Source organism: Colletotrichum higginsianum, chromosome 9, assembly GCF_001672515.1.
Source record: "Colletotrichum higginsianum IMI 349063 chromosome 9, whole genome shotgun sequence".
NCBI classification, from domain to species: domain Eukaryota; kingdom Fungi; phylum Ascomycota; class Sordariomycetes; order Glomerellales; family Glomerellaceae; genus Colletotrichum; species Colletotrichum higginsianum.
In genome coordinates, this window is record NC_030961.1 from 3,436,503 (window position 1) to 3,460,730 (window position 24,228).

At 52.0% G+C, this 24,228-nt stretch overlaps 7 protein-coding genes across 7 annotated transcripts; 2 read left to right on the plus strand and 5 right to left on the minus strand.

Moving 5' to 3' along the window:
• Positions 1–274: 274 nt before the first annotated feature.
• CH63R_13244 (Endonuclease/Exonuclease/phosphatase) lies at positions 275–1,201 on the minus strand (the record flags this gene model as incomplete). Its single annotated transcript, XM_018308218.1, has 1 exon — positions 275–1,201. The coding sequence occupies one exon, from the start codon at positions 1,199–1,201 to the stop codon at positions 275–277; it is 927 nt and encodes a 308-aa protein (XP_018152635.1).
• A 2,061-nt stretch (positions 1,202–3,262) lies between these two features.
• CH63R_13245 (Rta1 domain-containing protein) lies at positions 3,263–4,277 on the minus strand (the record flags this gene model as incomplete). The annotated part of the gene is made up of 3 exons (XM_018308219.1): positions 3,263–3,690; positions 3,796–4,044; positions 4,115–4,277. The coding sequence occupies 3 exons, from the start codon at positions 4,275–4,277 to the stop codon at positions 3,263–3,265; spliced, it is 840 nt and encodes a 279-aa protein (XP_018152636.1).
• A 9,467-nt stretch (positions 4,278–13,744) lies between these two features.
• On the plus strand, positions 13,745–14,298 carry CH63R_13246 (uncharacterized protein; the record flags this gene model as incomplete). Its single annotated transcript, XM_018308220.1, has 2 exons — positions 13,745–13,801; positions 13,921–14,298. The coding sequence occupies 2 exons, from the start codon at positions 13,745–13,747 to the stop codon at positions 14,296–14,298; spliced, it is 435 nt and encodes a 144-aa protein (XP_018152637.1).
• Positions 14,299–14,799: 501 nt separating this feature from the next.
• On the plus strand, positions 14,800–15,237 carry CH63R_13247 (uncharacterized protein; the record flags this gene model as incomplete). Its single annotated transcript, XM_018308221.1, has 1 exon — positions 14,800–15,237. One exon carries the CDS (start codon positions 14,800–14,802, stop codon positions 15,235–15,237), a length of 438 nt encoding a protein of 145 aa, XP_018152638.1.
• A 616-nt stretch (positions 15,238–15,853) lies between these two features.
• Positions 15,854–17,961, minus strand: CH63R_13248 (FAD binding domain-containing protein; the record flags this gene model as incomplete). The annotated part of the gene is made up of 4 exons (XM_018308222.1): positions 15,854–16,027; positions 16,092–16,994; positions 17,060–17,486; positions 17,543–17,961. The coding sequence occupies 4 exons, from the start codon at positions 17,959–17,961 to the stop codon at positions 15,854–15,856; spliced, it is 1,923 nt and encodes a 640-aa protein (XP_018152639.1).
• Positions 17,962–20,397: 2,436 nt separating this feature from the next.
• Positions 20,398–21,792, minus strand: CH63R_13249 (uncharacterized protein; the record flags this gene model as incomplete). Its single annotated transcript, XM_018308223.1, has 1 exon — positions 20,398–21,792. One exon carries the CDS (start codon positions 21,790–21,792, stop codon positions 20,398–20,400), a length of 1,395 nt encoding a protein of 464 aa, XP_018152640.1.
• Positions 21,793–22,353: 561 nt separating this feature from the next.
• CH63R_13250 (ATP-NAD kinase) lies at positions 22,354–23,754 on the minus strand (the record flags this gene model as incomplete). The annotated part of the gene is made up of 1 exon (XM_018308224.1): positions 22,354–23,754. The coding sequence occupies one exon, from the start codon at positions 23,752–23,754 to the stop codon at positions 22,354–22,356; it is 1,401 nt and encodes a 466-aa protein (XP_018152641.1).
• Positions 23,755–24,228: the final 474 nt, after the last annotated feature.

The following is a 24,228-nucleotide window of genomic DNA, read 5'->3' on the forward strand; positions in this document are numbered from 1 at the left end:
CTCCCTCCACGATACTTCAACTCTTCTATCAAGTCTTATGTCACTCATGTTGGGTTTCCCCCGTTGATAGTTACGAAACAAAATCGAATAAAGCCGCCGAATGTCTCTCGGGCTACTCGTCAGTGACATTTGTCATTTTCAAATGCATCTTGTTGCAGAAAAGAAATCTGATATACGAGCGTGAATAACTGCCCGCAATGAATGGCGGCTCTTTTTTTTTTTTTTTGCGACAACCCTTATTTGCTTGAGTTATACTAATCCTCAGCCAGCTACATTACGACAACAGTGTGACGTCTCCCACAACAGGCCGATGGTCGCTGATGAGCATGCCGTTGACGTTGTTGTTGAGGATCTCGTACCGCTGGACCGAGAACTTCTTCGCATCCTTGGGCCCAAGCCAGACAAAGTCGATGCGGCTGCCCTGCTTGGACGTATCGAACGTCGTGTACGTCAGCTGGTTCGTCCCGGCCCTCTGGTCCGGAGTGGCCAGGTTATACAGCTCGCCCAGGAACCCCGTCGCGGACAGCGTCCGGTACGCATCGCCGTTGGGGTCCGAGTTGAAGTCGCCGGTCAGCGTGACGCCCAGGGGGCCGTACTTGGACTGCACCGCCTGGATCCGGGACACGACGACCTTGATCCCCTCGGAGCGCGCCTGGGAGCTGACGTTGTCCAGGTGCGTGTTGGCGTGGATGAACCTCTTCCCGCTGGCGACGTGTTCGAAGACGGCGAGGGTGACGACGCGCCGGCTGCCCGCGCCCCAGCCGAAGGAAACCTGGTCCGGCGTCGGCGAGAGCCACTTCGTCTCCTCGTACACCAGCCGGAGCGCGTCGGTGCGGTAGAAGATCGGGCTGTACTCCCCGGACTTCTTGCCGTCGTCGCGCCCGACGCCGATATGGGCCCAGCCGGACCCGAGGCCGTTCTGGATGTCCTTCAGCTGGTTGTCGAGCACTTCCTGGAGCCCGATGACCGTGGCGGCACCCGACGGCGCGCCGGACGCCGTCTTGGCGATGGCGTCGATGACGTGCGGTTGGCGGCAACGGTCCTTGGAGATCGAGCAGAAGAGGTCCCACCACGGCTTCTCGCCGGATTCGCGGGACCCGGCGTCGTAGCGGATGTTGAAAGTGACCACCCGGAGAGGTAGACCTTGGGCCAGCGCCGCCTCGGCGAGGAGGATGGGTGCGAGGAGCGTCTTGAACTGCATCGTGGACAACGAACTTACGGCGGAGGTTTAGAAGAAAGGGGGCCCGGATGGTGATTCCATCTTGTTTCCTCTCTTGGCTTCCAGAAACACACGTCTTATATACGCCGGCCACATCGTAGGATTGCCAAGGTTACTCGGCCGAATAAGGCAGCTCGAGAAATCACTGACAAGGGTCCCCTCTGGATGCCAATGTCCTCTGCGGGGTTCAATCCCCTCATAGCTACCATCAAGTCGGCACGTGGGTGACATTCAAGCATATATTGATTCGGAGGACCGGCCGTTCTCTACAAATAGGGGTCGATGGCCGTCGAGGTGGTCGGAATACGTGAGCCGGTGTCGACAAACCCCAGCGGCCATCTGGCCGTCACAGGCATCTCCCTTGTCTATCCGGTGGGCTCCATTTACCTTAACGACGAGCCTAATGCGAGTGCAACCTTTTTCGGGTTTCCATTGCCGTTGATAGTGAGGACCCCCGAGTCAGGAGTTCTCCGAATTGGGATACACGAGCTTCACGACCAAGAAAAAAACTTCTAGACGAGCTGGTGCCTCGCGTTGCAGCTTCTATGAGTCGTACATATTTATAAAGACCTTTCGTGACATGATTCGTACACCTGCTAAGTGTGTGTATAGCAATTAGTTCCTATTTTGTTTGTTGTTGATCTAGAAGGTTATTCCATCAGAGCAGAGCCGACCGAGAACTCGCAATTCTAACGAGTTGCGCGCTCCGAGAGGAGCAGATCATCTTCTCTGACTCAATTTCTCTCTCAATCTCCTGTAATATCGCGAGATGACTACCCCGATATTCTGATTGCGCTTCATTTTGACCCATGTCAGGATCTGAGTCGTTGAAGAATCTCGTGATCCGCTGGCCCCGTTCCCGCAGCAATGTTCGCCTCGAAGCCCTGTAGCCACGAAACTCCATTATTGAGCAAATCGTGGATACCGACATCGTAGAAACAGTCACAACAATGGCTAATTGAAAAACACGCACCCCAGGGTGCACTTTTGCCGAAGCCACCAGGATAGTTCTGTGGCTGCTGAGCTCTAATCCGTGGAGACCAACTTCAAAATATTTGTCCCCCTGGAGAGGCCCGCCAGCGGTGTGTCGGTGGCTAGGAAAGTTCTCGGTTCATGAGTCCGAGTAAGCTGATCTGTTTGTAGAGCGCGATGGGATAAGAGGTCACAATGTCGTGTCTTTGCGACCTGACTGATGGCCAGTGCAGCTTTCTGAATCCATTCATTGGCCTGCTCCGCCTCGTTGAAGCATGACCATGGTAGGTTCGTTTCCGCTCCCTATGCTTTCAAAGCCTCGATCATGAGTTGGTGCTCTGTTTCAGTTACGTTGTTAAGGGTGGGATTGGACGAGACGTCCTTAGTTCCATCAAACAGTTTAGGATGGGTCGCCGAGGGTGAATCGGAGATTTTGCGTACTCAGCAGGACACTGCTAGACACTCGAAATAATATATATGAGGTGGCCACACATCTTGTATTCAATGGTCCGAAAAGAATAGATCATCAGCGACGGATTTCATGTGAAATCTTCGACAGGACATATTATCATCAAAAAGACTAGAGGCATTGTAAAGCAACGGGGCAAAAACCGTCCCTTCAAATCATCGTTCATCATGTAACATCCATTCTGAAGCCTTAGATTATATAACCTGATCCCTCTTAAATCAGAGACAGCAGGTGTGACGCAAAATTTTAAGGATGTAACAGCCTTTGACCGGAAAACTAGACCTGAAGATATGTTGTTGACATTTTGCTTCATGTTTTATCAAGGATTGGTGTAACTTTTACGTTGGTTTTAGCCGAAAGCTAAAATATCCAACGCCGTCTAGATTTCAGACTGTGTACGCAAAGAATAAGGATGGAAATTTACACACTGTCATCTATACAGGTTTCAATGAATTAGGCGACTTTCGCTTCATTACTCCCAGACAGTAAGGCGATCCGCAACTACTCGCACAGGAAAGTTATTATCCAGTTGATGTAGGAGCCCATGGAACAGAAGAACAGCTCCAAGTCAGCTCACTGCGTCAGACAACGGCAGCACGTGTTTACACAGCCCCCATCTCCGTCTCGCTCTGAGTCTCTGTTTTTATGTTTGCCGAGACAACGCGGCTAGGGTGCCAGACGTTGAAGATGGCGACGCAAACGAAGATGAGCAAGGCGTCGAAAATGTAGATGTAAACCTCCTTACTCATGAGCTCACCATCCTTTCCCATAGCGTATTCGACAACCCTGAAAACCGATCTCACTAGAATAAGGGCCGAGACGGCGTAAAGGATGACGATGTAAAACCGCCAAGGAAAGGTTGGATCCGTGCTGATGCTTCTCGGGTCATGAGAGAAGCGTCGATGGAACGCGATCGTGACGACAAAGAAAAACCCAAAGAAGACGATCTGGATGGCGAGGCCAACAAGTATAATGTACTTGCCCAAGTCGTTCGTTTTCTTGTCGTCCGCCGAAGCAAGAATGCCGCCCCCTGCAACTTGAGTCAGCAGGGTTGTTATGTAGTAACGTGATGATAGAAAGAAGATCTTGAGGATTTTGAAGACCAGGCAGTTGGGAAATACGAGAAATCACCTACCAGCAAGCTGTGTGATGAAGGAAATGACGTCCCCAGCCACGAAGAGCTTGGTCAACCATTTAGGAGACACCCAAGCCAAATCTCCAGCATCAAGAAGCCTGATAATGCGACCTAGAACCATGTAGATAGACGCAGCCAGGAGGGCTGGGGCCAGAAGGACGAAGAGGGTTTCAATGATAAAAACCACAAGGATCCAATCTGGAGTCTTGGAGGCATTTATCGCGCGTGCGCCATACCCAATAGCTTCCACTGCATGAAACGACAACCTGTTAGAATCGGTTTTACCAGCCAAAAGAAGGGATGAGGAAGAATTACGCACAAAGACATCCGCAGAAGAACGGAATAAAGTACCACGTTCTCTTGCGTAACAACTGAAACAGGTGGTAGGCAGACGATAAGGCGAATAAGGCTGCTGTGACTGCTGCGAGAGCAGTAGATGGGTGGTACCTGTAGTACTGGTCTTTGGTCTGTTGTTGCGACATTTCCAATGGTGTTGGCGCCGCTGGCAGATGTTTTTGGTAGTCTGGCAAGTAACAATGGTCGTGATATCTGGTTCGCAATCCGGATGAGCTGTGGATTGGGGAAATGGAAATGAACTACGGCACCCTCGATCCTATAATATAGCTTATTGATGATGACTTTTCAAGAGGTCTCCAATATCATTCTCACGCAGGTCAGCAACGGACTTCATGCTTTAGCTTGTGTGTTAAAATCCGTCCTTCATAGGTGAAGAAGCAAGGATTGTCCTTGCGAGCGTGGACCGTTTTGACGACAGCGCTCACCAAGACTAAGGAAAAAACCTGATGAGCCTCTTCCATGCTTTCCGGTATTACGCACGTTTGGGTCTGGTGGGCTGACAAGAGTGTAATAATGAGCCAGCGATAATGTGGCGATGCGTAGAAATGCAAGGTTATTTGCATTTGGGTCGCGGTAAGTCAGACTACCCACTTTTCGGCACCCCCCCCATTTCGGCACCCCAAAAATGCCTCAAATGCCTCATCACCAGAACATACCCCTCAACTTTCAACATCAACAACATTTTCTATACTTATGCGAATAACCTCATTTTTTCCTCAGAGCTTCTTTTCGACCTTATGGGCCAGTATACCGAAGATGAAGTCAATCAGGCCCTTGACGCAATAACCAACGGCATGCCCATTAAGAGGGCTGGTCAGGTGTATGGCATCCCAAGATCAACACTTCAGTATCGGATTAAGGGCACTCAACCAAGGTCAATTGCCTTTTCTGACCTGCAGAGACTTTCTGTTAGTCAGGAGGCTAAACTGGCTGAATGGGTTCGCATTCAGCATGCCCTTGGTGTTGCCCCAACCCATCTGCAAGTGAGGCTATTCGCAGAAAGGATCCTCCATGCCATGGGGGATACAGAGCCTATAGGAAAAGGCTGGATCCAAGCCTTCTTGAAGAGGAATCCATCAGTCAAGGTCCAGAGAAGTCGCCCTATCGATTCTAGGCGTGTTAATGGGGCATCTACTGAGGTCATCAGGGACTGGTTCAAACTACTCGCCATACCAGAGATCACCAGCATCAAACCAGCTAATAGATACAACATGGATGAGACTGGTATCCTTGAGGGCCAGGGATCTAATGGGCTGGTGCTGGGCATGTCTGAGACGAAGTCTGTACGTAAGAAACAGCCTGGATCAAGGGCATGGGTATCCATCATCGAATGCATCTCTGCCCTGGGCCATGTTCTGAATCCCCTCGTTATCTATAAGGGCAAGGCAGTCCAGCAGCAGTGGTTTCCTCTAGACCTTGGCCCTTATGAAGGATGGCAATTCACTGCAACGGAGAATGGATGGACTTCAGATGCCACTGCAGTTGAATGGCTGCAGAAGGTCTTCATCCCTCAGACTCTTCCTCAGGGCAAGGAGGTCAGGCTGCTGATCATGGATGGACATGGGAGTCATACAACGACTGACTTTATGTGGTTATGCTATATAAACAACATCCATCTATTGTTCTTACCGCCACATACCTCCCATGTCCTCCAGCCACTTGATCAGTCAGTCTTCAGCCCTGTCAAGGCAGCCTATAGGAAGGAGCTTGGATACCTTGGTCAGTGGAATGATTCAACTGTTGTAGGCAAGAGGAACTTTATAGGCTGTTATCAGAAGGCTCGTACTGCAGGTATGACGATGCAGAACATTAGAAGTGGTTGGAAATGGACAGGGTTATGGCCTGTCTCTATGGCGAAGCCTCTGATGAGCTCCCTACTGCTCCCATCAACACCAGCAGCATCAGGATCATCTGATCAGGTCAGCAAAGGGCAGTCTGGAGGCAAGGAAGCTGAAGGATGGGTATCTGCGTCATCTGCAGTGGCATGGTCGACGCCAAGGAAGATGAAGGATCTAGCTGGGCAGTTGAAGCTATTCACAGAGCTGGAGAATGATGCCTTTACTCAACGCCTTCTATTCAGGAAGGTAAAAAAAGGCTTCAGCGAGCAGGCATATGAGCTGGCAAATACCCAGCAGAAACTGGAGCTTCTGCAGGCCCAAGTCACCAATACTGCAGTAAGGAAAAGAAGGGCAGTCCAGCTGGATCCTAACACTAAGTTCGCCAACATCAAAGACATCCAGCAGGCGCAACTTAAGGCTGGGGAAAAAGAGGATGATGCAGCCGAATCCAGCGACTCTGAATACCCTAGTGAAGCTGAAAGCTGTATTGTTGTTGCATCTAGAAGAAGTCAATGATTAATTGAAGTCGACGAGTATGATGGGAATAGCTTCATTTTTGGGGTGCCGAAATGGGGGGGGTGCCGAAAAGTGGGTAGTCTGACTTACAGACACAGCTGCGAGAACCAGTGCAGCAGCGCCACGAAAACTTAAGGGCCTCAACCAATTAAGAGACGGAAAAAAAGACATGGAATGCCAAGTTGTGATGAGATCTGAGGCTGGAATCCCGGCTAGTCCATGTCGTTTATCTCTGTTATCTGACTTGTTTCGTTCTCGTTTTCGTGGTGTTGTGGCGCCGCTCGCCGGAACTCAGCCACTCCCTTCGCTGCCGAACACCCGTACCATTATGACAGGTTGCGAACATATCTCTGATTAGACTGGCTGCATTAGTTCATTTTTGTCCGCGATCTTGGGGGTCTAGAGGAGTCTTGGAGGCCGGGACTCGGCAACTGTCAAGGGGGAAGGGAGCGTAGGGAATCTTCAAGGCCCCAAGGCACTGGAAAGATGATTACAATGACTTTTCTGATACTTGCGTCACCTCAGTAGTATGACTGACCATGTCATCAGAATTGGCTCAAGACAACAGTCGAATCCGTCCTATCTCTACCCCTGATATGTCTGGCTCACCTCCCCGTTTCGACCGGCTGATTGATGACGTTTCTCTCCATCTTGATTCTTGTGTTCCAAGCTATGGATAAAGATGATGAAAAGGACGGAATTTGTCGCAAAAATGTTCACTGTCACCTGCGTGACGTGTTCAAACTGGCACTTGTGCCCTCGCCAGGAAATTTGACGAGAACCGTTAGGGGGGTTATGAACGTTCCCAAAATTGGAACTCAAGATGGACGGCGATTATTGTCGAGACTCTCTTCAAAAACCTCCAAAGTGTATGTATCTCTTAATTGTGTTTAGTGTGGCAGCAAACAAATCGATTATTGAGATTGATGATGGGAAGAAGCGGGATTCGCATCCGTTGAAATCGTGAAGCCGACGGTCAATCAAGACTCCAAGCACTACTATGTTGGCATCGTTCGTATGTCGGCGTTTCTCGGCGTCTCATTTCCTATCTCTCAGAAGTGTACTCTGTTTGCTCCATACATATGGCGTTGGAGCGTCAGCTACCATGTGGACGAAGCAGTGGACCACTCTCCCCAAAACATGCCTCCTAAAAATACGATGCGCGAATCACCACCCTCTGGTCTGTTCCCACTCACACCGGAGAAACGACGACGAAAACGATAACGAGCAACAAATGACAGCACTTTCCGACTTCGTATTTAAAAAGCCGTCTGGTAACGAAGCAAAGCCAGATAGCATCTTATGCTCCAAATCGAAAATTGGTAGTCCAACGTCTCTCCAGCGACATTTGATCACCACGCAGGCTCCCGTAGACGTGTAGTCTTGTGCGAAGCCTCCTGGCGTGCAACACTGGACTGAAGGTCCTCGCTGAGGTTGTAAAGCGCTCTTTTCAGAGTCTCAGTGACAATAAAAATCTCGATCGTAATTATAACCGATGTCCTGCCATTGAAACTGCAACAGGGTCTATCCAGCCTAGGGTTTTTCTTTTCCCATGTTGCTCAAAGACGCAATCAAAACGACATCGTGCTTGAAGAGGCGTCTGCGATACAGGCAAGAACAGGCAGTCATTAGGCCAATTAGAATAATGCATGCCACGCTTTGGCTAATGAGCCTGGGTGCAGGAACCCCGTTCTCGCATCATAGAATGATTCGCTGGTTCCTATGCAACAACACAGTCGGCCCCCATATTTTTTTCAAGCAGAGCTGAATTGACCTCTCTCTTACTCTTCAGAGCAGTGTTGTACCCTGGCAAAAGGATGGTAAAAAGTTGAGAGGGCGGTGACCCGCGGCTGGACAGCAGGCGCCAGAGGCCACGCATCAGACATACATGTAGATACGGCTGCAGAGCCTGTTTCCTGACAACCGCGCTTGACCTCCATAGGCACCTAATCAACGAGCCGTCTCGTCAGCAAAATCGCTCTTTTCACAATCAAGTCAAAGCATTCGAAGTGGGCCATGATAGGAAAAAAAGGTGTAAGATGAGGGCTCAAGCGGCTTTTCGGCAGTTCAAGAGATCCTCATCCAACAGCCACTCCATCTCCCACAGTGACAAAATGGCCAACCCTCAACCATTTTACATAGATTTCGTGTCAAATTGAGAGTTCGATCACCTCACGATCTCTGTTTTTATAGAAATGTGCAACAGAAGTTGAACAAAACAGGGTCACAAGCCTATACAATAAGTTCTGAGCTAGTTTGACTTCAGCACACCCATGATTCCACCTTGTCAAAGAAAGCAGAGACATCTACCAAAGCTATACATTGCCACCACAGCATACAACAATTACACTATAATACTGCCCTAGATAGTCGGCTTCTTGGTGGGAGTCTTCTTCCCTGTACCGAAGTGTTTCCATACTGCTATGTTGCCGCTTGACTCGGAGTCGACATTGTTGGTATGAGCCCCAATGTTAGAGGGTGGGACATGCTGCTATCCCGTTGTCAGTTGTCTTTTCTTTCCCATAGGACCAATTATCAAATAGTAAGGTGACCACAAAAAATCGAACGCCTGTAAAGTTGTTATCAAGACTTACGTCCGTTGAAATCACAGCAGCGGCTGCGGTAGAAGCTAACAAAGATGCACAAAGGGCAACGTCGCACTTCATGGTGAAGTAGAAGGCAGTTGATGGATAAGTCTATTTCAATGCGAGAATTTAAGCTTTAGGGGTTCGAACATTGATTTTCAAATCCACTTCCATCGATGAGAAGGAGTACGAGCCAATTTATACAGAGATTGGACAGAATGTAGCGTCTTGGGCGCAATCTCGGTCCGACCACAACTGAAGTCGGCCCGTCGGTTATTTTGTATTTTCCATGACATTCTCGACTCTGGAGAACGAAATATAGCAGTTCTGAACGAAGAAAACAGAATTGGTCTAGACTAGGCTCTCAACCTTACGAAGCAAACCTAGTTCTTCCAGATTAGCTCCTACGATGTATGCCAAGTGCAAGCTTCTTGAAAAAGTCTACCCGAATTGCTCAAGATTAGTCTTCATGCTAAGTGAGCTTAATTCCTTTGGATTTGTTTCTGAACGAAAACGCTACCTGTTCGTTGGAGTTACACGCGTTATCACAACAAACTCTCCGCCACCGAAGATATTTTTCCTGAATGGGCTTTGGGAAGTAAGAAAGCTCACTTCCTCCGGATGGTTCCATCCCCCCCCCCCCCCCCCCCCCTACTTTCTTTCTTCTAGATGTGTTGCCAGCTTTAACTTGAAGATATAATAGTACCAAGCCCAGTACCGAAGTCCACCACGCCAGTCTTTGATTGTTTCGCTATAACGGACACAATTTACCTCCACAATCACATTCCTTCCACATACATTGACCCTTAGTATCTATCATCAACATATTTCTGACATGGAAGAGAAGAGTTGCAAAACCAATGAGCTTGAAGACCAACAGCCACTAGTCACCAAGGAAAGCAGAAACTTGTTTCGCAATGCATATCGTGAGAATAGGCAACTGCGGCTTTTTCTTCATTTATCACTTCTTGCCAACATTGCTTCCATCATTTCAATAGTTGGGCTTGGCAACAGAATGAGGAATTTGACGCCTATCTTCAAAGATGAAGTAACGTCGGGCACCCACTTTTCGCCCACCCCCCCATTTCGCCCACCCATAAATGAGGCTATCCCCATCATAACCACCAAGTTCAATTAACTATTGACTTCGTCTAGATGCCACCACAATACAGCTTTCAGCTTCACTAGGTAAATCAGACTCGCTGGATTCATCCGTGATACCCTCTTTTTCGCCAGCCTCAATTTGAGCCTTCTGGATGTCCTTGATATTGGCGAACTTGGTGTTTGGGTCGATCTGGACTGTCCTTCTTTTCCTTGCTGCATTATTGGTGACTTGGGCCTGCAGGAGCTCAAGATTATGCTGGGCAGTTGCCAGCTTATAGGACTGCTCGCTGAAGCCTTTTTTCACCTTTATGAAAAGGAGGCGTTGAGTACTAGCATCATTATCCAGCTCTGTGAATAGCTTCAACTGGCCAGCCAGATCCTTCATCTTCCTTGGCGTCGACCATGCCACTGCAGACGATACAGAAGCCCATCCTTCAGCTCCCCTGCCTTCCTTGACTTCCTCCTTGCCTCCAGACTGCCCTTTGCAGGTCTGATGAGATGATGCTGATGGTGTTGGTGTTGATGGGAGCAGCAGACGACTCATAAGGGGCTTTGCCATAGAAACAGGCCATAGTCCAGTCCATTTCCACCCACTTTTAATGTTCTGGATCGTCATCCCTGCCAGGGCAGCCTTATAATAACAGCCTAGGAAGTTCCTCTTGCCTACAACAGTAGAGTCATTCCAATGACTAAGGTATCCAAGCTCCTTCCTATAGGCTGCCTTTAATGGGCCAAAGACTGACTGATCAAGTGGCTGGAGGACATGGGAGGTATGTGGTGGTAAGAACAATAGATGGATGTTGTTTATATAGCAGAGCCACATAAAGTCCGTCGTTGTATGGCTCCCATGCCCATCCAAGACCAGCAGTCTAACCTCCTCCTTGCCCTGAGGGACAGTCTGAGGGATGAAGACCTTCTGCAGCCATTCAACTGCAGTGGCATCTGTTGTCCATCCATTCTCTGTTGCTGTAAACTGCCAGCCTTCATAAGGGCCAAGATCCAAAGGAAACCACTGCTGCTGGACTGTTATACCCTTATATATAATGAGGGGATGCAGTCTGTGGCCCAGGGCAGAGATGCATTCAATAATAGATACCCATGCCCTTGATCCAGGCTGTTTCTTGCGAACAGACTTCGTCTCAGACATGCCCAGCACCAGCCCATTAGATCCTTGCCCCTCAAGGATACCAGTCTCATCCATGTTGTATCTGTTGGCTGGTTTAATGCTGATGATCTCTGGCATGGCGAGATGCTTGAACCAGTCCCTGATGACCTCAGTAGATGCCCCATTAACACGTCTAGAATCGATAGGGCGACTTCTCTGGACCTTGACTGAAGGATTCCTATTCAGAAAGGCTGTTATCCAACCTTTCCCTATAGGCTCTGTATCCCCCATAGCATGGAGGATCCTCTCTGCGAATAGCTTCACTTGCAGATGGGTTGGAGCAACACCAAGGGCATGCTGAATGCGAATCCATTCAGCCAACTTAGCCTCCTGACCTATAGAGAGTCTCTGATGGTCAGCAAAGGCAAGTTGCCTTGGTTGGCAGCCCTTGATGCGACTGCGAAGTGTTGAACGTGGCACACCCCATTCGATTGATGCTTTCCGGAGGGACTGCCCATTGGCGACTGCTTCCAAGGTCTGATTGACCTCATACTCGGTATATGCGCTCATAAGGGCAAGAAAAAGGTATGCTGAAAAAATGAAGCCATTCGGATAAAAACTGTAAATGTTGTGATGGTTAGAAAAAGGAGGAGGTTGGAGGTTAGGTGTGCTGATGAGGGATTTATGGGTGGGCGAAATGGGGGGGTGGGCGAAAAGTGGGTGCCCGACGTTATATTGTAGGTTCGCATTCCATTATGCACTCGCACTACATCTGCACACCCAACTAAAACTCGACGCATGTAGCACCTGTTGCCTCGATAGCCGGACACAAAAACGTCGTGTTCACCAGTGGAATTGGTGATGGGCGAACTCCATACATGGGCCCTCCAAGCCCAAAGCGAGAAGACCTATGGAATGACCTATATGGGTGCACCTGGACAGTCATTGACGCGGGCCGCTTTCTTGACACGAACCAATTAAAGGATACTTAGAACTAACACTATCTCAGTTGGAACGAGTGTCATCGGCCGCGAGCACGCAGCCAAGCTTGTTAATAAGACCGTTCCAGTCCCTGGGAAAAAGGGGGAATATGAAGGCAAGTACGTAATTATGCTGGGCGTCTTTCACCAGTTACACTGTGTGGTAAGCCATCTTATAATTCATAAATCCAAGGAGAGTTTTGACCTGAAATAATATTGCTAAACAGAACTTGCTTCGAAGAAGCTTGTACTGGAAGACACGGTGGACCACAGATCCTAAAGATCCCATGAGCCTCATGCACCTGGAACACTGTGTTGATGCACTCAGACAAGCAGTTATGTGCTCAGCGGATGTCACACCACATCCGTGGGTCTGGGATGATGGACAGAATAAAGAGGTGGCTGAAGTTATGCATACCTGCCGCGACTTTGATGCTATCAGGAGTTGGGCACGACCACGCGATGTATTCCTCCAGGGATGGAACAAGAGCATCCGGGTTCCTGACCCATTGCAGGGTCCCTAAGAAGAACTGTTGGTGGACTAACGCTGCATAAAAAATCATTCAAATCAATTTGGTCTTTAGTAGAGCTCGCCAACACCAAAAACTGGTCCTCGATTCTCATGCAACAGCATAACCAGTCTGCCGAATTCCACCGATCGGTGCCAGGGGTCGAGAAGTGATCGGATGACTTGTTTTCTCACACCCATGGTAGCAGTGAAGCGACCTGTGTCATGTATAAATGCGGCGTTCTGGTGACTACGCCCGTCGTTGATGCCACTCTCGCTTGTTTGGGCGGTTCTAGCCAAGATCGCTAGTTCGAAGCAGGCAAGTCTGAAATACAAGCAGCGCAATTCTTATCTTTGAATCTTTGTTGCCGAGAGACTGAGTTACAATATTCAGACTCAGCTGAACCTTGATGCCTTCATAGAGAAATAATAATACCGGAGGTTCTTCAGAACTCGAAACGGAGCCATTCTCTGCTCGATTTCCAGTTCTTCTGATATCTAGATTATCCCTGCACCCTAATCCTGGCAGAGGGTCGAGCCCGAGGATACGAGACAGTGGCCGGTTCGCCCTTCACGCATGTCACGACCAACCGCATATGCAGTGCACCTTGGCAGATAAAGTCACTTTCAGAAGGGTCAACCTGCGATGTGATTCGATTCATCTGAGACCAGACTGATCCACTGCTGGCTGGGGGATAGAGAAAGCAATGCAGGAAGCGTCGTGTGACATGCCAGTTCGTAGTTGGATTGCACCGCTCAGTCGAGCTTCCGAATTGGCGCAAAACAGTCAAGGACTTGCATACGAAGACATGATGAAAGAACACCTTCCTATTGAAGAAATGCAACAGTGGAGTGGCTATTCCGATCACCGAATTGGGTTCGCGAGAATGGGTTCTTTTTCTGACGCGGGGCGTCTCGTAAACTGAAGAGAAAAAAAGTATAAGTATGAAAGAGCCATGCCCATAGGCACACCAGAACAAGTTTTGATAGCCCGTTTCATTCATGTTCACAAGGTCAATCTTTAGGCCTACTCATTCAACGAGACCCAACACACCACCTTTCGTTTATCTGACAAATTGAAGGTGAGAAACTCAAGTTGTACCTGGCTCTTGTTTGTTTACACGCATTGCAGACTGCCTACGCAACCATTGTCCTTGCCCTTTTCGCTGGCGAGGCTATGACGGCGCCGCTCAAACCCGGGACCTCGCCTAATCCTGCTCTTCGGCGGAGGCAGGTCTTCTTCGTTAATTGCACCACCCCGGGTCTCACGGACACATGTAGCATCTTCAATACCCGTTGTGACCGTTGGGGATCTCTGATAACCGACTACCCGGCACTTTGCGGCAGGCCCAACTGTCTCTGTTATGGTTATGGTGGTTGTGACGTGATCTGCCGTGCGGAGCTGGGCATCGAGGATGACTCCGAGATTGAGGGGGACATTATCAGCGAGAACATTGTTGAGCTCGAGAAGGAGAAAGGGAAGAAGGCTGAGGATTCAGCTGAGCAGTAGAGAGGTCGATGAGTGGTTGTGAAGAGAATGAAGAGAACAAGTGCTAGACCCATATTCTGCCACTTGAATATCAGGTGTCTATTTGCGGCCATGTTTGCCTAATCGACGCTGGCTGTCATGGTCTCATACACTGTCCCACATTTTGATGTCAATCATAATGCATGACATATCCGCGCCAATGAAGTGTGATACCAGCTGGGCTAGGTGACATTGTCACCAACGGCGTATCTCCCAAGTCGACAAGACGTAACCCCCAATGACTTGGCGACGCCCGCAGTTCTGCAGGCATCTGCAAGCAGGCCAACAGACAAGAACAGTTTAATTGACGCATTCTTGTGTTATTGTGGCCCTTTAGCTATTTAGTTGCAGATGCGCCCAGCATGCATAGGAGCCATTTCTTTCGACAAGTAACACCGAATCTTCTTTCCTAAATTTCCAATTTCCTTCTTCGGACATTCATCGACCATATTGACTTACAAGCACCAGAAGACTCCTCCAACGATGTCTGGCTCTAATCAAGTTTCTGCTCCGCAGCCAGACCCAAGGCATGTACAGCAGTGGACATTGACAGACCAGTCTGATGAGGGAGTACGGCACATGCCTATCGTTGACGGCAGATACCACGACCGAGACACAGGAGAGGTCAGTTCAATTGCCCCCGGAGACCGTTCGGTGTCTGGACCTCCGGCGATCGATCAGTATTGGCACAACATAGGCGCCACTTCGAAAGACGATTTCAGCAAGATGAGAGGGTCGTTCCACAAAGACATTACCGAGTTCATGATTCGTCTCGGAGACTTCCTCAAGAAGGGAAGCTGCAGGATCCATTCTGTTAACGCGACCGAGTTCTCCGTCACTGTCATTGTTGAGACGGTGCAGAAAACGCACGAAATCAATGAAGATTTGAAGGCCTGCCGACTAATTTACACTCTCGATTAGTCTCTTAGAGGCATGTTATGACTTACTACGAGCTTGAGATTGGGTCACTAAGACTTATAGTTCATCAGATGGTTCCGTGACGACACAGGGCTTTGCGGGTGTCCGTCGACTTGTGGTGAGATCTTTTAGAAATGAGGGGGCCATGACAACTTGGCGAGTCACAACGATACAGCCAGATCTCGGTGGTCATCGTCGGAGGCAAAAGACATCTAGAACCTTTCATTGAATTCATGTTATCTCTGTTGAACTGCTGTGCTCGGCTCCATCCTTCAGTCCATAATCATTACATCGGGCCCATAGCCTCATAAAAACAAGGTACGATGCTTGAAGGCTTCTGGTAGAGGCCTCTGGTAGACCCAATTACCACCATAGGCACGGGTAGCTGGTAGCCTCAGTTGATGTCATGGCAGGGGCGGCGTGCCAGAAAAACAAGCGGAGCGCAGTTGTTTGGAGCAAGCAAGCGGTGGCGTGCATGTTATCTCAAGTTGTCATGCCGTGTATTTTTGGATTATTTATCATAAGATCTAATAAGCCCACGATCATTAGGTATCACAGTTGGTATCTCTGAAGACGTAAATCGCATGAGACGCATTCTCCCCCCCACAAAAGACCAAAATCATTTCGCTTTGCAAAGCCGGTTGGCGTAGTCGATGACACTCCACTCCTCGCTCCCCGGCGTGGACCACGAGAAGAAGACGCCCGTCGGATCCCACTTCTTCTTGATGGCGGCGAGCTTGGGGTAGATCGGCCCCCAGAAAGCGTCCTGCCAGTTGTTCATGAAGGCATAGTTCTACTGAAAGTTAGTCTGACTCGCGGTACCCCGGCTCAGAGTAATGACACGCTGGCGGACATACCTCGTTCACGTACGCCAGACCGTTGGGGCCGGCCTGCTTGAACTTCTCGGTGATGGTGTTGACCATGAGGTCGTTGAGCGCCAGCTTCGTGGCCCAGGTCGCGTCCAGGGCCTGCGGCAGGATGGCCATCGTCCGCATGGTGGCGCCCCTCCATCGCGGGTGCGTCGCGCTCTCGGGCTTCTTGGCCTGGTTGCCCGGGTCGAAGAGGTGGCTGATGACGATGCCGAACTGGTTCGGCGCCGGGGCCAGGGCGAGCTGGATGGCCTCGGCGATGGCGGGCTGGTTGTTGGCCATGTCTTGGTGAGTGAAGACCCAGCCGCCCGTCAGGCCGTTCTGGGCGGCGGCTTCGGGCTCGGAGATGTCGTGGAAGAGGGTGTAGTAGTCCGGGTACTCCTTGACGCCAAAGTCGTAGGGGATGTTCTCGGCGTCGAGGTACGAGAAGAGCGGTTGAACGACGGCGGTCAGCTCTGCTGCCGTCTTGTTCATGCCCATGATGGGCTGCACGTGCAGCGCTCCGCCGATGATGGGGGGGTACAGCTCGTAGATGCCGTAGAGCCCGTTGTCGACCAGGTGGTTGCCAAGCTCGTGGAGCTTGTTGACGGCTTTCGTAACCTGGCCAAAGTTTGCTCCCGTGGTGGCGTTGACGTTGAGGAAGAGGGCCGCGCCGGGGATGGTGTCGGGGTATGTCTTGAGAGTGACGGATAAGACGATGCCGTAGTTACCGGGTCCGCCGCCCTTGAGCGCGTAGTATAGGTCCGAGTTAGACTTGGAGTTGGCCGTGATAAAGTCTCCGGAAGCAGTGAGGACCTCGAAGGAGAGCGCCTGGTCTGCGCCGAAACCATAGTTGCCGCTGAGAGGCCCGTGGCCGCCTCCTCCTAAGTAGCCTCCCGCAACTCCGACAGTCTAGATGTTGTTGTTAGTTGGGTTACGGCCAGTGGAGAGTGATGGGAGAGTCATGGTTAACCTACCTCGCACTCGCCCATGACGACGTTCTGAGGCGGGTTACGGGCCCGCGCGGCCGCAGAGATCTCGAAACCCTGGACTCCGGCCCCGATGGTGATGGCGGGACCTTTGTAGTCTCCCGGGCCTTTGTACTTGTCGACGAAGGAGATGTCCTTGAAGTTGTGCGTGTTGATGGCCAGCGACCCGGCGCCGGCGCTCCGGCCCTCGAAGTCGTGGCCCGTGTTGCGCACGACGAGCCGGACGTTGTTGGACTTGGCAAAGTTGACGCCGGCCTTGGCGTGATCCCTTGTCCGGGCGATGATGACGAACTCGGGGTAGTTACCCAGGGAGCAGGTCTTTGTCGGGTCCGTTGTGAGCTCGCAGGTGTTGTTGCTTCCCCATGTCCAGAGCTGTGATGCCGGCTGGGAAATTCTGGTCACGCCGTGATCAGTTCTGGGATGTTTTCCCCTTGCATGTCTTTGGTTCAAAAACGGGCTTGGTAAACTTACTGCCATCTCTCGTCCGTCCACTTCGCAGTCGCCTCGGCACACTTTGCAGCGTCGTATGTCGCTACTCCGCGGAACTGGTTGTAGCAGACGGCCGCAGGCGGAATGTGTCTTATAAGATTCCCTCCCACGGTCTTGTTGAGCTTCTCCCAAGCGTTGGCCTTTGGCCAACATTCGTCTGCCGGGGAGCACTTGCACTGGTAATTCTTGCCGTTCTCTTGGTACGGCACCAGCTTGGGCGTAGAGGCCGCCGTGGCGAAGAGAGAGAAGCATGCCACGAGGAGCACGTCGGTAAGCGAAGGCATCATTCTCGAATATCTTTGCGAATCGGGTTGATCACTGTCGGCAACCTGACTCTGGGGTGCCTGGCAGGCCGACTCTTGTAAAACCGTCCTTCTCTTGGACATTTTGTATTCGAACATGGAACCCGTACGCCACTGGTTTGTTTCTCGAGGGGGTCGGCGGGCTGTAAACTACCGGCCGTAGCTCGTAGCTCCTGCTCGCGGTGTAAAGGGCGACTAGGACCTAGCCGCATGGCCTATGTTTGGGACTATGGCCGAGCTAGTTGTTGCTGGTCTCAAGGGATTGAGGGGTTGAATCGAAGATCTAGCTTTCCCTCCGGAAGGGAGAACGCAAATCCCGAACCTGTGAACAAGTCAGGCGGTAACAGGGTGGGCTGCACTCATTAGCCGCCATCTGCTGCTGTGTCAGCCGCACAATAGTGCGATTGGACAAAGTCTGCGGACGAAAAGAAGGTGAAAGCCGTGGCAGAGGCTGCGTTGGCAAGGTCCCTAGTGCGTGTGGCTCCATCGACGGCGTGCAGCGGGTTGAGATCGTGTGATTAAAGCTGACGCAGCCGGTCACAGTATGACAAGCAGAAGCCAGGGCGATACAGAATGGACGGCAATTTGCCTGCCGGCCGGGCAAGTCAGAGTAAAGTCTATTAACATACGACTGCGGATACTTGCAAGGTGGAGGCTCCGCAGTAAGAATAACGCGCAACTTAGAGCTTCACGGGGAGCAGAGAAGTAAAACTCTCAGAGTGTTGCACGGCGAGTGAGATACCCTGTGTCAGCCGTAAAACGAAGAGGCAGCTAGGGAGACAAGATTTATGAACACAGGGGGGGTTCCAAGACCAGTCAGTCGGTTTGTATCGACCGGTGGGAAGATGACGGGGGTGAGCTCCTCGTCTCTAGCAGCAGAACGACAGAATTCCGGGTTCATGCTTCTGGCAGGCATTATGAACTGAGCGAACTGAACATACGGATCTTACAGAGTTGCACCGAAGCTGGGGTCGGCCCATCCAAAGTACCAAAAGTTCCCAAAGTTGGGGGGCGATGTTAGTCCCCTCATCCTTGTATGCCGGGCGGCTCGGTGCAACCCTTTTACCACCTTGGCGGCGCAAACCATTCGGCACAGCGCCGAGTTGGAGAGTCGAAAGTCGGCAAATCCAGGACGTCAGGCTCGCTCGCTACGCCGAACACGCTGGCCAGGTCGGACTTTGAAGATTACCCTACGAGGACACGAGGAAGTGTCATGCTATGTGACCCCACGAAAGCGACTTTTCAACAGGCAGGCAGGCAGATCGGCGTTGGGATAGTCCTGGATAATTACGCTTATCACGGCCGTTAGGTGCGGGCCGAGTCAGTTAGTCGGCCAGCGACGGTTGTTCGAGAACAAAGGAAACGGCGGAAACGAAAGCTCGAGACAAAGCACTGCCAAGTTCAAGGGGGGCGGCGGTAACTCGCCCACGTGTGAAGAAAAAAGAAGAAACAAACCCAAGGCAATCTTCAGCGCCGACTGGTTTTGCAGCTGTCACCGGAAGAAAAGCTACTTGCTTCTGGGGCCAGCAGATCAACCCACCTGTCTGTCAGACGGACGCCGCACCGCCGAAAGCTATCGGCAAGCTGTAACTGTATCGAGGTGAACGATGCCGACTGGATCTGGCCAACACGTTGAATGACTGGGTACAACAGGCTTCGTCGACTAGGTTCGGCGGCCGCGATTCCACGCTGACTCGGGGTTCCGAACCACAATGTGAAGGGACGGAGGATGTGATGTGGCTGGTGTTGTGGTAGGTCCGAATCTTAAGGCCGGGACGAGCAATCGGCCGTAACATGTCTGCCCAGCAATTTAGAGTCTTTTTGAGGCGTTCTTAGCACTTTGGGGCCAATCTTAACCACCACCGCATCATCACATTCACAAACTGCAACGAAGGAGGTTGGCGGCAAAGGCGCCAATTCTACGTGTGAAAAAGCCGGACGCCGTCGATAGCCTCGGGCATATCAATCTTGGCGAGCTCACGCATGACGCCGGTCGTTCTAAGAGTACAAGAGCTTGAATACAACAAAGGGTCATGTAGTCGAATGATTTGACGGCACAAAGAACAAGGGAGGGCTATCCAGCGCAATGCCCAAGGCTTCTTTCAGCTTCTCGACAGGTCGAGTCCCCATCATGCTCATCGATATCATCCTCTCGGGGGTTCCCCATGGGACAAGAGTTGGAAAAGTGCCGGTGAAGGTTCAGGAATGGTGTCACGGGTGCGCCTTGGGACGATGGCAGAGTCATCATTCCCGAATGACCTCGGAGTTATGCTGGTCTATCGGCATCTCAAGCAGCAACAAGGGACACACCAAGCCTGCAACAGGTTCATGATGTTGGGTTCAGCGATCATCTCACGAGGTGAATGTATCGACACAAAGGTTAAGCCAAAATGATTAACTCGGCGCTCAAGCACGGCGGCCGGTTCGGACCTCCTCTAAGACTACGGGCCCGGGGGAGAAAAAACCACCGTATGCAATGCCCCCACAAGTATCTACATCTCTCTCACCGTCAACTTACGCTGTCCTACCCTTTACCTACCGCCGGCGCATGTAAGGCACCACCAACTTGAAAGCCGGCATGGGCCGGGTCCATGGACGCTTGTTGATATCTGTGCGCGGCCACAGGTGGGAGGCGTAGTGACGGAATTCCTCAAACTTGGTGACGCTGATCTCCAGGTCCTCCATCGCGGCACACTTCCTCACCTCGACGAACTCGACGTCTTCCAGGCCGCCCCAGGTCCTGGGCTTGCCCGGGTGGCTGCAGTGGCACCAGAAGCACTCGTCGTCGCCGGCGGGCGTGTCGAGGTACCGGTGCATCTTCTCGCGCAGGGCGTCGTCCAGCATGTTGAACCCGGTCAGGTCGACGAGGTAGAGCTTCTGGAGCGACGTGAAAACGTCCGTTAGGATGCGCATGTTCTGCACCCACTGGGGCTGGAAAAAGTCAGAGAGGTTCGTTAGCAAAGGGTCGGGGATGTTGGCCGGCCGGCGGACCCGCCGCTGGGGGGTTTCTGGATGCCACACGGGTTGTGGTTCACCACCAGTGGTGACCGAGCCGGACGGTCGAAGGGGCGGCCACTTGGCGGGCATTCGACCGTTGAGAATGTTCTGCGTGCCCTCCTGGGCCTCCAATTCCCACGTGTGCCCGATCTGCATGCGGTCGTAGACCGTCTGAATCGCGTCGTCGTCGCCCATTGCTTCCCAGTTGAGTATGTTGATGGCGATCGAGGTGAGCTGCCCGAGCAGCGGGTCCCAGGTGACCTGCGGGTGAGAGTTGAAGTGTGACTCGTACAGATACGGCCCCATGCCGCGGAAGGTCGGGATGTGGACGAAGACGAGGTCGTCCAGGTTGCAGTCGTACGGGTCGCCCACCTCCAGGGCGGGAATCCTGTCATCGTACACGACCTGCGTCAAGCTCCAGTCACCCAGCTTCTGCGGAAAACGATCCAACCGTCGTTCGCGCTTCACCAAGCCCCGGACCTTGCGGTGCGTGGCGGCGATGACGTCTCTGGGACGCTTGAAGTTCCTACTGTTGCACAAGATGGCGTATTCTGGATACTCGACGAGATGCCGATGGCGGAGTGGCCAGAACGTGATGTAGTTGGGCCGCTTGCGGTAACACATGCACCCCGGATTGGGGGCAACCCTTGGGCAGGCGTCGGTCTCGTGAATGACGGCTTGTCTGAGCAGAACGAAACGCATGTTGGGTGTGTGGGGGTTACTGGCAGCCATGAGGACCAGGTCCTTGATCTCGTTGGGAAGTTCCTGGAACACCGAACTGACTCCTGAAGCCGAAGGTCCTCCTTGCGAAGTGGGCTGAGAAGGGTTCGACGCCGGAGGCCCGGTCGAACCATTGGGAACGCCCAACGGGGCTTGCTGAACGACTCGGCTACCTATTTCAGCTTGCCACCAGGCTTCCATGAGCTCTGCCATTGGGTCATCTGACACGGAAACGGAGGAATGATTACCAGACATGCTGTTGACGGATGGTGTTGACGGGTGGGTGTAGTTGAGGTTTCGGTCAGGTCGTGATGCTTCAAATTACTCAGAGGAAGACAAAGCTGGCTCTTTTATATCGAAATTTGGATACAACTTCCTCCAGACCCACGTCTTCTGGTGGTTGCTCCTCGTTGCAATACATATACTTTGTGAGTGGTGAATGATGCCGAGAACAACACTGATTGTTCTTGAAAGGCATTGTTGGACGTTGTTTAGTCCTGAGTTGTTCTTGTCTCCATGTCACCAATGTAGCCGGAAAACACAATTCACCAAGATGAAAGATGCTCTCGGAGCTTCGTCAAAGGGAACAAAAAGATGCTGTTCCCCGGTTCCTATTGTTGATCGCTTTTGTGAATTTCAAGAGAGAGGCCAAGCATCGGCAGATGCGAACAATGCCGTCCCATGTGTCCAAAGATACTGGCGCCCCATTGCGCGTACCGCCAACGCCTTTCCGAAAGACTTTTTGTACTTTTACATTCGGGTATGAGGACAAGACTACTGTCCTCTCCCGATGGGATAGTTGAACATCAGGAGGCCGTTGAGACCGCCCACCCACCCGTCATCGTCGTAATCCGAGGCGTCACCCTTACCTGGCCCGCAGATGACGCAGGGCACGCCGCCTTTCCAGTCGCCGTCGGGGGATTCGCCGACCATCTCGCCCTCGACGCGGATTTCTGTGCCAATCCCGGCACCGGCGCTTCTCTTGCCATCGATGCTCACCTCGAGCTCGCCGTCGCGGTTCTTGCTGCTGACCTTGAGGGTCACCTTTGTGCTCAAGGGCAAGACCAAAGGCCGGAAGCTCAGACTCCTCGGGCAGATGGGCGTGATGAGCAGCGACTTTACGAGGGGGTGGATGATGGACCCGCCGGCGCTGAGGCTGTAGGCTGTCGAGCCTGTTGGTGTGCTGAGGAGTATGCCGTCGGCCACGGCTTCGGTCAGGAAACGGTTGTTAAGGTATATGTCGATGTGGGCGAGGTGAGGCTTCGGGCCACGGTGGATGAGAAGCTCGTTGAGGGCGTGGATTGGTTGAGGAATGTCTCTTTTTGTTAGGATTGTGTCCTCGGGAGGGATTGCTGGCAGATGCGCCTGGGATTTCGTCGTCGGAAGCAACTGACTGTTGATGTTCTGGCCATTGTTGTCATAGACACCGACGCGCAGCCGGTGCCGAAGCAGGATCTTGGCCGCCCGGCTCTGGCCCATGCTCTTGCCCGGAGACGCATGCCATCCGGACTGGCCTCCGTTGTGGGTATCGTGTTCCTTTTCTCCGCTCGCGACTCGGGTGTGCGGCGACAAGAGGTCCTGGACGGCGACGCCGCTACCGCTCATGTACGCCTCCCTCCAGGCCCGTTTGTACTCCTCAAACTTCCACTCTGCCAGGAACCCGATCGTGCCGAAGTTAAAGGCGAGGATCGGCGGGACGGCAGAGTACATGCTGAAGTGGCTCGCAGCGCGCAAGATGGTGCCGTCGCCGCCCAGTGTCGTGATCATGTCGATCTTGTCGGGGAACGTCGAAGGATCGCAGGTGTAGATGGGGAAGTTGAACGACTCGTGAACCATTTGCGCAACCCTGGGTTCGAATATCAGGTTCAAGCCCGAGTATGTGCTGTTCAGGTGCTTCGCAAAGTCGATAGTCGCGCGGAGGACTTGGGGGGATCGCAGTTTCGGCATCAGGAGGATGTTTCGGGGTGGCGTCGGCCAGTGTAGCGATAGCAGACCGGAGGTCGAGTTTGGTGGATCGCGGTACTTCGGAGTGATCCGCGAAGGGAGTGACGAGACATCGCGGATCTCGGCTGCCCGCGCAGACGCCGTCGTGGAGAAGTTCAACGGCCGGAACGCCCGAATCGGCGCCGCAGCCAGCGGCCGGGCGCAGAGACGCGGAGCTCTGAAACCAAGCATTTTCGCAGAAACGGTACTTCGACGGACCAACAGCAGTGAAACAGATTCACCGGCAGTTCATGGCTGAGCGTCGCGCTCCGGAGCCGGTCGTGGGAGGCGCGTCGAGTCGGTGTCGTGTCCGGGTGCAAAACCGAGGAAGAGTCGAGTGATGAAATGAAATGTTTAACAATGACGACAAAGCTGCTGGCGAGCCCCACTTGAGATCTGACCGAGCTCACCGAGATGACTAATAGTACGGTCTCCATTCTTCCGGATCGGGGGAAGCGGGGTAACGGGGAAACGGGGAGCCGGACGAGACCCACTAATAGCCGAAGCTACCGGAGTGTATGGCCCCACTCTTCGGCCCTTGAACAGAACAAATTTGAAGCGTAGGGCTACACGGACATCTGGTTTGGAAGATTGATCACGATGGCACATAATGAATAGATTGAACCCTATGACAGATAAAAAGTTGCTTCATGTTTGCTCATTTAT